Here is a 13,004-nt window from a genome sequence, read left to right as displayed (position 1 = left end):
TCCACTGAGACAATCGTGCAACACCTGCCTCAGACAGGTGATTCGTACATTAGTGTGAACACAAACCTTATTCCAGTGCGACGAGGTGGCTACAGGGTCCTCAGCAGCCAGTGCGATACTACTAGCAGCAATGACCAGAAGGATGGACATCTCAAAGTACCTGAGGTTCACCACATAATGACACGCTCGACGCACACTGGAGAGAGCAGAGTGGAGACCACGTAAGGCACAGGCAAAGAAGAAGACTAAACGTTTAGCCACAGTTTATACACTAATATGAAAGGATTACAAATTCATATGAAAATGGAGAATTAAAAAAAAATCTACATTTTGTTTTCTTTTTTGTTCATTTCAAACAAATATCCCATTCGGTTCCAACTACTCCTCATGTCACCAAGCTGTGCTGTTTCAGACTGAAAAGCAACTAAATAAAAGATAAATTAAGAGGATTTAGAGTCATGACACATCCGAGAAACATTTCTGTTGAGTGCCTGATCATCTTTATCAGAACACAAGAGTGAGAGCTGCAGCTTCTTCCTCAGTTTGCTGTCTGCGACATCTCACAGCTAGAAAACTTCGCTCTGAAAGGCGTCTCTGAAGAAATGTTTCTGACTGTCATTTCATGACGATGCATAACACGTCACAGAGCTGATCTCAGTAAATGCCACAGGTTTGCCACAGGTATTAAAGGGTGACACACTGCAGAGCGTTGTGTTAGCAACAGTTGCACAGGAATATTTACAGACAGCATTTTGTGTTGTTGCATTTTAAGATGATCTCATATTAAATATTGAAGTTAAGTGGCACAGGTAACGAAACAAACAGCTAAGTGGATTTAACCCTTTAAAGCCTGAACCACGAAATAATTTAGAGAAAATGTTAATTTGCATAAATGATTTTAAATGTTTATCATATTGTTGGCCTTTTTGCAATTTTTAGTTTTGCTTATTTTGCTTTTTGTCCGAAAAAACAAAACAAAACATAACACAGAAATCTCAAAAATGTACTAAAACTCATGAATCAAACACTTTGACTTTAAAGGGTTAAATCCAAGTGTGTCGCTACATTTGACTGGACCACCAGTTTTTGCAAAATGTCATGAATTATTCTACTCATGCTACGCTGACAGCAATCATGTGTTTTTCACATTCACAGCCTGAATGCATGAATATTCTGCAGCTGTTAGCTGTTTAATTTAATGGATTGTTTGCTTTTAAAGACTGAAACCTCAAAAACAAACCCCTTGATCTTCATTTAAGACTGAGAAAATGCCAGATTTATAAAACCACTGACACTTAAAGCCATATTAAACTACTTATTTCTCCATTTAATTATTGGCTTTTGGGTTTACAAGGTGCACTTGAATGCACCGTTAATTTAACAGAGTATTTTGAGAGTTAGCTGCTTGAAACCCAATGGGTTCAAGCCCAGATAATCCAGGCATTACTTACTGTGAGGTTGTATGGCAACTAGAGGAGACTCTGAAACACGAGAGTGCAATTGACCTTCTAATCAAACTCTCTGCAGTCCTACTGCACTATTATTCCCCGTCACACAGACATGATACAATAGTCCATGTAAGAGACAGCAACTTACGGGTTGTCAGGTTTGAAGATGAACATACTGTCTGGGATCACAGAGTTGGCCGGCTTCGTCTCTTCTGATTCCTCCTTCTCTGACTTACACTGTTCAGGGTCCTTACTGTTGACTGCAGGAGGTCAGGAGAAGGAGATTCTGTTTTTATCACAGTCTGCCCACTAGGACAGCATTAGCCTCAGAAAGCCAACCTAAACACTGAAAGTTTTCTGTGGCGACTTTTAATCAGAAAAGAGAGGTGATGAAGTCTAGCAGCAGTAAGCCGTGAACTGTGGGGCCCGGCTTAGGTGATGACATGACTCACTGTTTCCTAGAATGCGTTATCTCTGGAGGCTACAATGTAAATTAAGTGTGATAGATATGAGATCAAGCACGTCCCTATAACTGCATCCTTACTCAGAGCTTTACTAGAACATTTCAAAAATGCTTTTTTGAGTTTATAATAGCTGCAGATCATCCACCTGTGAGAATGGAAACCAGTCCCATGTAAACGATCACTGATGAGCTTTCAGACGAGGCTGCAAATACGAGCAGCCTCGTCACAAGCCATTAGAGAAAACAAGAAATTACCTGAAAATCACAAATCTACATTTGGTCCATTACCTTTGATTGTGGAGAGCTCGAGAGATGACTGCACATTGGGCACTTCGACGATCACGCTGGAGCTCAGCTGAGATTTATCCCGTTCCTGCTGCATCTCTGTTTCTTCTTTGTTGTCCTCTGGGACAGCAGGCGCAGGCGGCTCCGAAGGCTGAGGAGGTTCTTCTTGCTTCTGGGGACACTGATCACCAGTGTGGCTCTGGTTATCTGCTGGAGCGCTGTCCCCTTCTGCACTCTTATCACTCGGTCTGGAGATGGAGAGAGGAACACGTTACTGGACAGATGTGAGCAGCAGCTGTCCTGCTGTGACACGCTCGCAGCAGGACAGCTGCTGCTGGGTGGCGAATCTATCGACTCCAAAGCTGGAGAAGAAATAAAAGTTTGAGTATAAAAGACATAAGAAGAGATTAGAGTAGTACAGTTCAGTCACTGGTCACACAAATGAGAGTTTTACAAATGAAGACTTAAAGGAAACATACTGAGATCAATTAAAAGAGCAGTTTAAAGCCAAGTGTGAAATGTTGACCTCGGTCCTTTCAACATCTCTGACGTGGCATGAAATGACCAAAAACCATGACAGATTAGATCGTCTCTTGCATCTTGTTTGCCAGATCGTTTGTCAGCTCTGCTGACATGGATGGAGAATAGGGAGATAATTTTATGTACAGGTGCCAATGAATGGTTGATGAAAGGACCTTAAGCTGTGGCATGCTAGTTCAAACTGCAAATCCACGCACACTTCGGTCAATGATTCCTCGCAGAAACGTTAGATTTATCTTTTGAAAACTAATATTAGATTAAATTAGGTTTGAATTTCATTAAAATGGTCAAAGGTGCATGAACGAAAAAAGCTATTAATTTGTTATCTTAATAATAATGATAATAATAATAATAATAATGGATACTTTATTGATCCCCATGGGGAAATTACTTGTTTTTCTCTGCATTTGACCCATTCACTCAGTGAAGCAGTGGGCAGCCCACTAAGCAGGCGCCCGGGGAGCAGTGTGTAGGGACGGTACCTTGCTCAGGGGTACCTCAGGGTAGCCGTTAAGTGGATTCGAACCGCCGACCTTCCGATCATGGGGCGACCACTTTACCTACTGAGCTATCCCTGCCCCTTATTTAATATCTTATTAGAAGTTGTGTTTTTTCTCCATTGTACAACATGTTGCTACACTTTTTCCAAGTCACATAATTAAGTATTGGGATTAAAATGTGATCTCCTGGGATGTATCCAACCTGGGCCCTCTGCTGGGATGGCATTCTCCCTTTCCATTTCTTCACTCCATCGCCCTTAAACTTTATCTGCCAAATAACCTCAGCTACTAAAACGACTTGTTTGTGTGTCTCACCTGCTCTCCTCATGCTTGGAGACGTCTCCTTCTTTGTTTTTAGAGTCTTCTGCTTTCCCAGGGTTACTCTTCTTGTCCCCGACGACAGAGCAGCTCGCCGCCTGGCCTCCGTTTGCAGGAGAAGACCCCTGACTTCTGGTCCTGGTCTGATGGTCATAGTGATACAAGTCCTTACTGCCCCTGTTTCCACCACGACCTCCCATGTCTGGAGTCAGTGCCTCCCCATTATCTGGAGGTCTGAACTTCTTTACTGCCCTGTGTTGACGCTCACCATTCAATCTGGGGCTGTGACGCTCACTGACGTGTTTGTGACTCTGATTAACATCCAGGTTTTTGCTCTGAGGGATGGGCACTGAATCAGGCGCCTCTGGTATGTTCCTGAACACAGAATCAGTGGGATCCGCTGATTCTGGCTCCACTGATTCGGGTATGTCACCAGACAGAGCTGCATCCAGTGGTACATCCACAGATATGGAGGAGCCTGAAGGCTGGGTCTTGGCTGGGGAGGCTAGGGGATCTGTCAGATGCTTTATACTCCCTGACGGTGTTTGCACGGCCTTGCGGTGCAGCGAAAGTGGACGTACGTGAGCCTGGCTCGAGGCAGGAGGACCGTCTTTCTCTTCGGTGGGGCTACTGAACAGGATCTCTCGGCTGGACATCTGGCGGTGTCTCCGCAGCTGGCTGGTCCTCTGCTCCCACACTGACATGGTCATCCTCTTTCCTCTCTCTCTCCTGGACATGAAAGAGTTAGAGGGGTTGAGTGGTGGGGGTGGGCGGCCCTCCCTGACACTGCCATGGGCCTCCTCCAGGGAGCAGGCATAGGTAGGCCTGCTGCGGTGAATGGCTCGTTTCCTGTACAGATAGGGCCGCCTCCTGCGGCTTCCCCTGGAAAAAGGAAAACGAGGTACGATGTCAGCATACGTAGACAGAAAGCATTAAGCAGGTTTAAAATAAGGTTTCTTTAAGCTTTCGTGCTGAAATGGTTTTATTTTAGCGTCGTAATGTATAGATCTAAGTCTGTCATGGGTGATTTGATTGAAACTTCATTTTTTAATTTTTGATTTATGAAATGTACGTTTGCAGTCAAAACATGTACATCACATTAACATCACAGCACACCGCAAGTGCTTGGGGTTGATGTTCGAGTGATTTACCAGTTACAAAGAGAAACTTCATCCAACATGAAGCAACTTTTTTGTTTTTCGATGAAGATGTTGGGTGAAAAAATAAGCCAGGAATTGTCGTGCGACTTGAAAAACAAAAATGCTAAGATGCAAAATGATGTCAGTGGAATAAGTCTTAGAAAGAAATGTAGCTTCAAATGATGCTGGAGAGTCGGAAGGTACAGGACAGAGCACGGACAGAACACCACACAGGATGAGTCTATGAGTGAGAGATTCAGAGAGTTGAACAGACAGCGTTACTTACTGGAGCGTGGACTCTTGTGTGATCCGTGTTATCAATGAGCGATTGGTTGAAAACAAGACATTAGTGCTTTGTAAGCAGAGACAAAACAGGCCAGGAGACACACAGCAAACTGGCGCCGCACACAAAGACGCGGCCGTGAAAACAACTATCCAGGCTGTTCGTGCCATTTACCAGCTGCTGTGAATTTATTATTCATAGCTGGAGGGAAGAAACTATTTTCTGAATTCTGCACACATAAATAAAATGAAATATTAATGCCACATTTATTCCCACATTGCTTTGAAAAAAATATTCTGAATGAGATTAAAGGGATTCCAGATGCTTTGGTGTGTGTCTCCGCTGGAGCCAAGCAGCACATTGACAAACAAGATGGTAACAGTATCAGAAACAATTAAACAACATTAATAAACATTAAAACAATAAGCACAACATAGATAAAAAAGACATCTTGAGTAGTACACATTCTGAGCTACGGTATGAGGACAGGTAGAAAACACAGAGATGGGCTCCGTCAGCAGACAAAGAGTACATTTCCAGACACCCTTTGAACAAAACCAGCACATTGGGATGCAGCTCTGAACACGACTGCCACTTCAGAGCACTCACAGATTAGCATTCATGCTAGTAGAGCTAACGGGGGAATTCGAGTGCCGAGCTTCTAAATATTAGCTTGAAAACACTGAGGAGTGTTTGAGAGCGGGATTAAAGACTTCCCGCTGAAAGAAAAACTGAGCACACACCAAAATGTTCCATTCTGGGTGAGTGTGCGTGCATATCTTTCTGTTTTTCTTTGATCATGCTGACCAGAAGCATGCGTTTCCCAAGATGAGACAATAATCAACCTCCGACGTGCAGCGTCTTGCACTTTAACTTAGGAAATGCTGCCATGCAAAAACTTTCTTCGGGGCTAGCAGGGGCAGGCACTGCTACAGTTTCACTGCTGACATCAGAGATGAGACCCGAAACCCTTAAAGTTCAAAGTGTCCTCTGTCAAGTTGACCCTCCCAGTCTGCTCTACGGGCTCTGATAAGAACCCGGACCCTCGTCTGGTTCAAGTGAAGTTAATACTCAGCAATTTTCTTCTGTTTTGTTTTAATCTTTGTTTTCTTCATCAAGAACCTTTAACAAAAAGGGCAAGGTCTCAAGAATGAAAGACAGAGACAGAATAAATAAAGTAATTTATGTTAATATTCTGTGTTCCCATAGAGTCTTCTTCATGCCCATGCAACAAACCGCTTGGTTCTCAATACACAGCGTGCGTACAGAGCAGGAGGTCCCCACCTGTGTTCATGCACATGCACTTCCACCAACTATGTCAAAGCAATGTTCAATCAGTTCCCAAGGACAAAAAACAAAAGCATCTATTCTGAAAGCTGGAGACCTGGACACTGAGAAAATAAGGTCACATCATTTTATTAATAACATTTTCCAGTGAAAACATCTGCTTTGCAGAGGCACAGGCGTGTATTACTGTAACGGACACACCACCCTTAATTTGGATCCTAAGTACTCCTGTTTCCATAACAACTATGTCAGCACCTCCCACCCCAGAGTGGAGCCAGTAACCATGGAGACATAGACTTCAATTAGGAGCAAATTACAGAGCAGCGGTCAGGCAGAGGATAGATAGCAGACCTTTCAGTGGACACGTACCAATAAGTCTGGAGTGGGACAGCACCTAGAACCGATTCACTCGACAACCTCTAAGTGATGTTTAACGTTTACGAGCCAGCACTGAGAGACACTCGATTTAGTCATCGTTTGTACTGACGGCACATCTGACTGTTCTACATTCTGTAGTTTTACTAGTAAGCCAAAATCTATTGCACCACATGGAAGACTAGACACACTTCTTGGCTGAAGAAGGGAACAAGAGGGAGGACGAGATAGAGAGAGGGAGGAGAGAAGGTCAGGCAGGAGAGGCTGCATACAGCACTTACTCTGAGGACATGAAGGAGGACAATGGTCCAACCTCCTTCGCCTTCTGCAGAGCATGCTTCTGGTTGAACGCTGCCTCTGCTTCCTCTTCATCCTGATCAAAAGAAGAGAAGATGAAGAGGAAATGAACAGCTGTAACATCTGTAATTGTAAATAATGGAATAAAATCAGACAGCGAAAAAGAAAGAGGGGAGCTTTTTAAAACTACTCAGCATTAATAAAGAGAGCTGGATTAAATGAGGCTTTTTTGTTATTCATGTTTTATTACCTTTGTTAGCTCTTGTGCATTGGCAAGGTTATCCACAGCAATGGCCAAGAAGACATTAAGCAAAGTGTCTGGTTACACCTGTGTTAAGGACTAACAGATGAACTCTTTGTTAAGAGACAGATGCACCACAGTACTGCAGACTGAAATCATAAAAACCACGTTGCACCTGTGCAACAGCACTGTGACAGCGACATTGTGTCCTTGTTCAAAAATGTTCAAGGTCTGACAACAATGACCATCAATGAGGGATGACTGTTGGCGCCAGATGGGTTGGTTGGATGATTTTACAAGTTGCTGATCTACTGAGATTTTCCTCCACAAACATCTCTAAGGGTTTACAGAGAATGGTCCCAAAAAATAAAAGACCTGAAATTATGCAGCGAGCAGCAGTTATCTGGAAAAAATGCCTTCTTACAGTAATACCAGTGGTCAGAGGACAATGGCCAGATTGCTTTGTGCAGTTACTCAAATAAGCACTTGCTCCAACCAAATGGCCTGTATTTATATAGCGCTTTGCTAGTCCCTAACGACCCCAAAGCGCTTTACACATCCAGTCATCCACCCATTCACACACACATTCACACACTGGTGATGGCAGCTACATTGTAGCCACAGCCACCCTGGGGCGCACTGACAGAGGCGAGGCTGCCGGACACTGGCGTCACCGGGCCCTCTGACCACCACCAGTGCACTTACCTTAGTGCACTTACCAGATGCACCAAGGTAAGTGCATCTGTGAACACACAGCATTGAACACTGAAACAGATGGGCTACAACAGCAAAAACCACGCCAGATGCCACTTCTGTCAGTTAAAAGCAGGAAATTGAGGCTACAATTTAGCATTGGCTCCCAAAACTGGACAACAGAAAATTGGAAAAACATTTCCTGGTTTGATGAGTCTTGATTTCTGCTGAGACATTTGGATGGTGGGGACAAAACACAAACAACATTAAAGCATGGATGGATCCTTCCTTCTGTTAGTGGCTCAGGAAGGTGATGCAATGGTATGGTGGATATTTTCTTTATTAGTACCAACTGAGCATCATTTAACACCAACCTTAGTATTGCTGCTAACCACCTCTTTACACAGTGTACCCATCTACTGGAGGCTGATTCCAGTAGGTTAATGCACCATGTCACAAAGCTCAAATCATCTCAAACTGGTTTCTTGAACATTAAAATGAGCCCAAATGACCTCCACAGTTCTAAGATCTCGATCCTTTTGGGGTATGGTGGGACAGTTTTGCATTATGGATGTGCTACCAATAAATCTGCAACAACTGTGTGGCGCTATCATGTCAATACGGGGCAAAATCTCCTCTTTCTATCACCTTGTTGAATCCATGTCACAAATAAGACAAATAAGTTTTGAAGGCAAAAGGGGCAAACCAGCACTCGAAAGGAGTTCCAAATGAAAGATCCAGTGAGTGTAGGTTTGGTTGAGACCAAATGATGTATATAGTTCTTTATGTATATAATAGTTCTTTACTTTTAATCACTTTCTAGTTAGCTGTAGGTAGTTTTTGTCCATTTGGTAAAAGAGAAATTTCCAAAAATGTAAAAAGCTTCCTCCTCCTATAGACAAAGGACAACTAGAAGGAGTTCATGAAGGACATCGAGCAGACGGTCAATATTATTGATCTGTCTGCTTCACATGTCTGTTTGTATACAGTGTCTTCCACTCTCTTAATTGGAATTCAAGAATCTAACACAAATCGATATGTTAAGCTTTACAAATGAGATCAAACGGGAGAGTGAACAATGGAAAAAATGGCTACAATTTCAGGTGCAATTAAGAAACATTAGAATAAACCTGTGTTACATAATAACAGCAGGCTGTCTGTTATTTTTAGCATGAAGGATACAGTTTCCAAAAAGGGTGAGAACTATAAAGTAGACAGAAGACCACATGCCAGACTTTACTCCACCTTGGGAGCGAATACCGTTGTACATCACCTCGTTCCAGTCCTCTCCGGTAAGGATCTGTGAAAACACACCCACAGCAGCACACAGCCATGCAGAGCTTTGCTGGTGAATCACCTCTAGGTCCACATTTATCAAAATGTATACTTAAAAGTAAATTTCCTATACATTTTGATTAATAGTAATAAACAAATGTGTAAAAGCTGTGTTGAAAGTAGAAACTGGCAGGTTCATTTGCAGACCTGAAAGACGGTCATGATAGCTGCAGGGAAAGTGTCAAAGTTTGTCGGAGTGTAGTCTTCAAAGATGAACCTGTAAAAAATAAGTGACATTTACAATCAAGTACTCTGATACTGATACATTTATCCCCATGTCTGCCCAAATTTTAATTTGGACCTTTGGGATGTTACATTACTATTAGACCAGGGCTGCCCAATCCCAGTCCTCGAGAGCTACTATCCTGCAGCTTTTAGATGCATCCCTACTCCAACACAGCTGAATCAAATGGTTTGATTACCTCTTCAGCATGCCATCATGTTTGGCAAAGGCCTGATAACAAGCCATTCATTTGATTTGGGTGTGTGGGAACAAGGATGCATCTAAAAGCAGGACGGTAGCTCTCGAGGACCGGGATTGGGCACCCCTGTATTAGATCATTGTGTGAAACTGTGAGACAATCAGTGAATAATTCTCCCACTAAACCTTCCCTCACCCCGCCCCTCCCTGAGCCTGGTCTGCTGGAGGTTTCTTCCTGTTAAAAGGGAGTTCTTCCCTCCCGCTGTCGCCAAGTGCTTGCTCACAGGGGGTTGTCTCCCTATTGGAGTTTTCTCAGAATTATTGTTTACCTTTCAATATAAAACCCCTCTGGGTGGCTGGTTTTATGATTTGGTGCAAAAACAAAACAAAAACCGGAATTAAACTGTCCTTAATTTTGACAGGATGTTTGAGCCAAATTTAAAGAAATTTCCATAACAGCTGCCTGTGCAGAGGCATAAAAATCAGTCTACAAATGACAATCCAACGTATGACAGTCTGGCTAACAGACTTTTATGTTTTTGTCTTCTCAGTTTTAATTCTAGAGGCCAGTTCATCACAAGGACATGCTCGTCTACCTCAGCCAGCTCTTCATGAGGAAAAAGCTTGTGGCAAAGGGCCTTTGACTCAGGGGGAAACCAGAAACAATAGCTGTGTGTGTGTGTGTGTGTGTGTGTGTGTGTGTGTGTGTGTGTGTGTGTGTGTGTGTGTGTGTGTCAAATGTGAGTCTTAAATCTCTACTGAGCTCACACAGTGTCTTGGTATAATAAAAACAACTGAACAGGAGCATCTATTGCATTTATTGTCTTCTCAGTTCAGTAAATAAGGATCTACTACACCATGAAGTCTGCTTCATCCTTATTATTATGTTTGTGAACGTGAATTTACTTGAATTGAATTACTATAAAATGTGAATTTTACTTAAAGAGGTTCTATTCTCATTTTCAACTCCATATCTTTGTTCTTGAGCTCGGGCACAGCTGCTTTGCATGATTCACTGCTCAAAAATGATCCTTGTTATCTTCTGATGGGACATGACGCAGCCGGTCTGCTGATCCACAGCCTGAAGCAAGCTATTCTACTTCCTCTCCCTTAAGCCATCTTTCGTCTCATTGGCCGCCCCTCACAAACAAGGTTTCAACAGCAGACGATTGAAATGGCTATGACGTCAGAAAGCTCCATGATTGGTAAAAAACAACAGTCCGAAACAGACTGTTTAAAGCAGTCTGAAGGCTTATCTCTGGTCTCAGAGGGATTACTGTAAAATAAGCTTGATTTTAGAAACTCCTGCCATGTTTAATATGAGCTTCTATCCTTTAAAAGTATATAAATGACAGATCACGAGAAGAAGTTTTATAGGTCGACTTTAAACAAATCTATGAATCTATGTGGAGTCTTACCTTCCACCGAAGAGCTGCATGCCAAGGAGGGCAAAGACAAGGATGAAGAGAAAGAGAAGGAATATGAGGGAGATGATGGACTTCATGGAGTTCATCAGAGAGACGACCAGGTTCCTCAGAGACGCCCAGTACCTTGAAAGAGATAAAAAAGCACAGGTTTTGGATTCAGGTTTGTGCGGTCTACCACCCCATTAACGAGAACTTAAAGGGAAACATTTAAATCTAAAGAATATGTTTACAGCTGTTGGTGGAGAATGAAAAATAATGTGAAATAAATTATGAGCATATGAGAACAAAGCCTCTGTTTCTCCAGAGGAAGCTGCAAAACTGAATTTCATAAATAACCACAAGTGTCGTCTCTTTTGTCAGTGTTGATTGGGTTTGAAAAATACCAGTTTGAATGAAAAAAGAAAAAGCATCACACAGTTTAAGAGGCTCCTCATCCAGGCTAGAGGCTCAAAATGCAAAAGAAACCCTGAAACAAAACTTCCTCGAGAGGTGTTGAGTTTATATAGGATAAGATTGATTAGGAAAGCGCACAGAGATGCATCGTGGGTAATACAGGTGTATCATTTTAACAAGGATGATGATGGAGTGGAGTAAAGAAACTAAACTCGGATTATCTGTCTACTGTTAGCTCAGTGTTATTATAGAAACTATGACATCACACTATCAAACAGGTGGTTTGCTCTGTAGTTTAACATACAAGGGATTAGGGCTGGGCCATATCATACAGTTCGCGGTAATACCGGTATAATGTCAGGCAACGATAAGAAAATGAAATATGGCGATAGAGTATGGGTAAAACACGCATGCGCAGTGCCTTTGTTTTCATACGCACACGGCGGAAAAAGCATTGCAGCGACGGAGAATGAGGGCGAAAGCAGATCGTTGAATGAAACGATGAACCTGGACTGGTTTGTAAAAGTGCTGCAGCTTCACTGGTGTGGAACTGGTTTAGCTTTCGTCCGTCAGATACACAACAAAGCACTATTTTTGGTAGCGCATGCTAGCGGGCCGTCGTTATTACCGTGTTGTTTGGAAAATACGGCGCACTTAAAATCAATCCTTTGATTTTTCTGAAAGTCGACAGAGCCCCTTATAATCCCGTGTGCCTTATGTATGAACTCTGGTTGTGTTTACTGACCTGGAAACGATTTTATGTGCACGGCGCTCGAAAATCTGTCAAATGTTTCAGTACGACTTTGCTGAGCTACGAAGCACCGCTTGATGGATTGTCGGAGCATTACGGCTATCGTAGGCGGAGCCTCGCGGAGTGATACGTACTGTGCTTCAACATAATATTACCATATTGTGTGTGTATAAGCTCTTTTTAGGTTTTGTGGATATTATACATGGTTGTGCTCATGTCGGCCAGTTTCCACTGGAAACGCCTTTTGGTTAAACTGTCAGCGAGGAATTTGCATTTGCACTGTTACATTTTTATATAACTTTAATGCACATAAAAAACAGCTGCTTGTTTAAGTGAAAATACATTGATGGTTTGTTTTTTGCACTAATAAAGTTGTGGAGTTGTAAAGTATTTTGTCTCGTGTCAATTAAATCGGCAGTTATATCGTTATAGCAAATTTTCAAATGTATATCGTGATAAATATTTTTGGTCATATCGCCCTGCTCTACAAGGGACCCACATGTTACTAATACTGCTAGTCTTTGGTCAACAGGGAAATGCAAATAATATAAAATCTCAACAGATGGTGAAGAGTGAGGAAACCTGCAGGACTAACTTGGTGATCTTGAAGATCCTCAGCAGACGCAGTGCACGCAGGACGCTGATGCCAAAGGAAGTGCCAGGCCTGAAGAAACCCCACAGCACTTCAAAGATGCTGCCAACAATGACCTAAAGAGACATGCAAGCAAGTTACAGCGAGTTTACAAAGAGCAGCGTATTGATCAAAAAAAGGAGAAGTGGACAGATGTTACGGTCATGAAGAGGAGAA

At 42.6% G+C, this 13,004-nt stretch overlaps 1 protein-coding gene across 4 annotated transcripts in view; it reads right to left on the bottom strand.

The window, feature by feature from the left end:
* Positions 1–13,004, bottom strand: part of cacna1ea (calcium channel, voltage-dependent, R type, alpha 1E subunit a) — a 105,153-nt gene that overhangs the window by 17,546 nt on the left and 74,603 nt on the right. For all 4 annotated transcript variants that reach the window (XM_085347294.1, XM_085347296.1, XM_085347295.1 and 1 more), the window contains 10 exons: positions 12,792–12,904; positions 11,044–11,175; positions 9,352–9,421; positions 9,052–9,169; positions 7,186–7,253; positions 6,920–7,011; positions 3,552–4,436; positions 2,200–2,444; positions 1,597–1,708; positions 67–196 (listed from right to left, as the gene is read on the bottom strand). In XM_085347294.1, the coding sequence (XP_085203420.1) occupies positions 67–196; positions 1,597–1,708; positions 2,200–2,444; positions 3,552–4,436; positions 6,920–7,011; positions 7,186–7,253; positions 9,052–9,169; positions 9,352–9,421; positions 11,044–11,175; positions 12,792–12,904 (1,965 nt within the window). The remainder of the gene's footprint in view (positions 1–66; positions 197–1,596; positions 1,709–2,199; positions 2,445–3,551; positions 4,437–6,919; positions 7,012–7,185; positions 7,254–9,051; positions 9,170–9,351; positions 9,422–11,043; positions 11,176–12,791; positions 12,905–13,004) is intronic.

The sequence above is a fragment of the Diplotaxodon limnothrissa genome, linkage group LG23 (assembly GCF_057381915.1).
Source record: "Diplotaxodon limnothrissa isolate DT_005_m linkage group LG23, D_limnothrissa_male_GT1.1, whole genome shotgun sequence".
Lineage (NCBI taxonomy): Eukaryota > Metazoa > Chordata > Actinopteri > Cichliformes > Cichlidae > Diplotaxodon > Diplotaxodon limnothrissa.
Note: the sequence above shows the minus strand (reverse complement) of the source record. Positions and strands in the feature narration are given on the sequence as shown.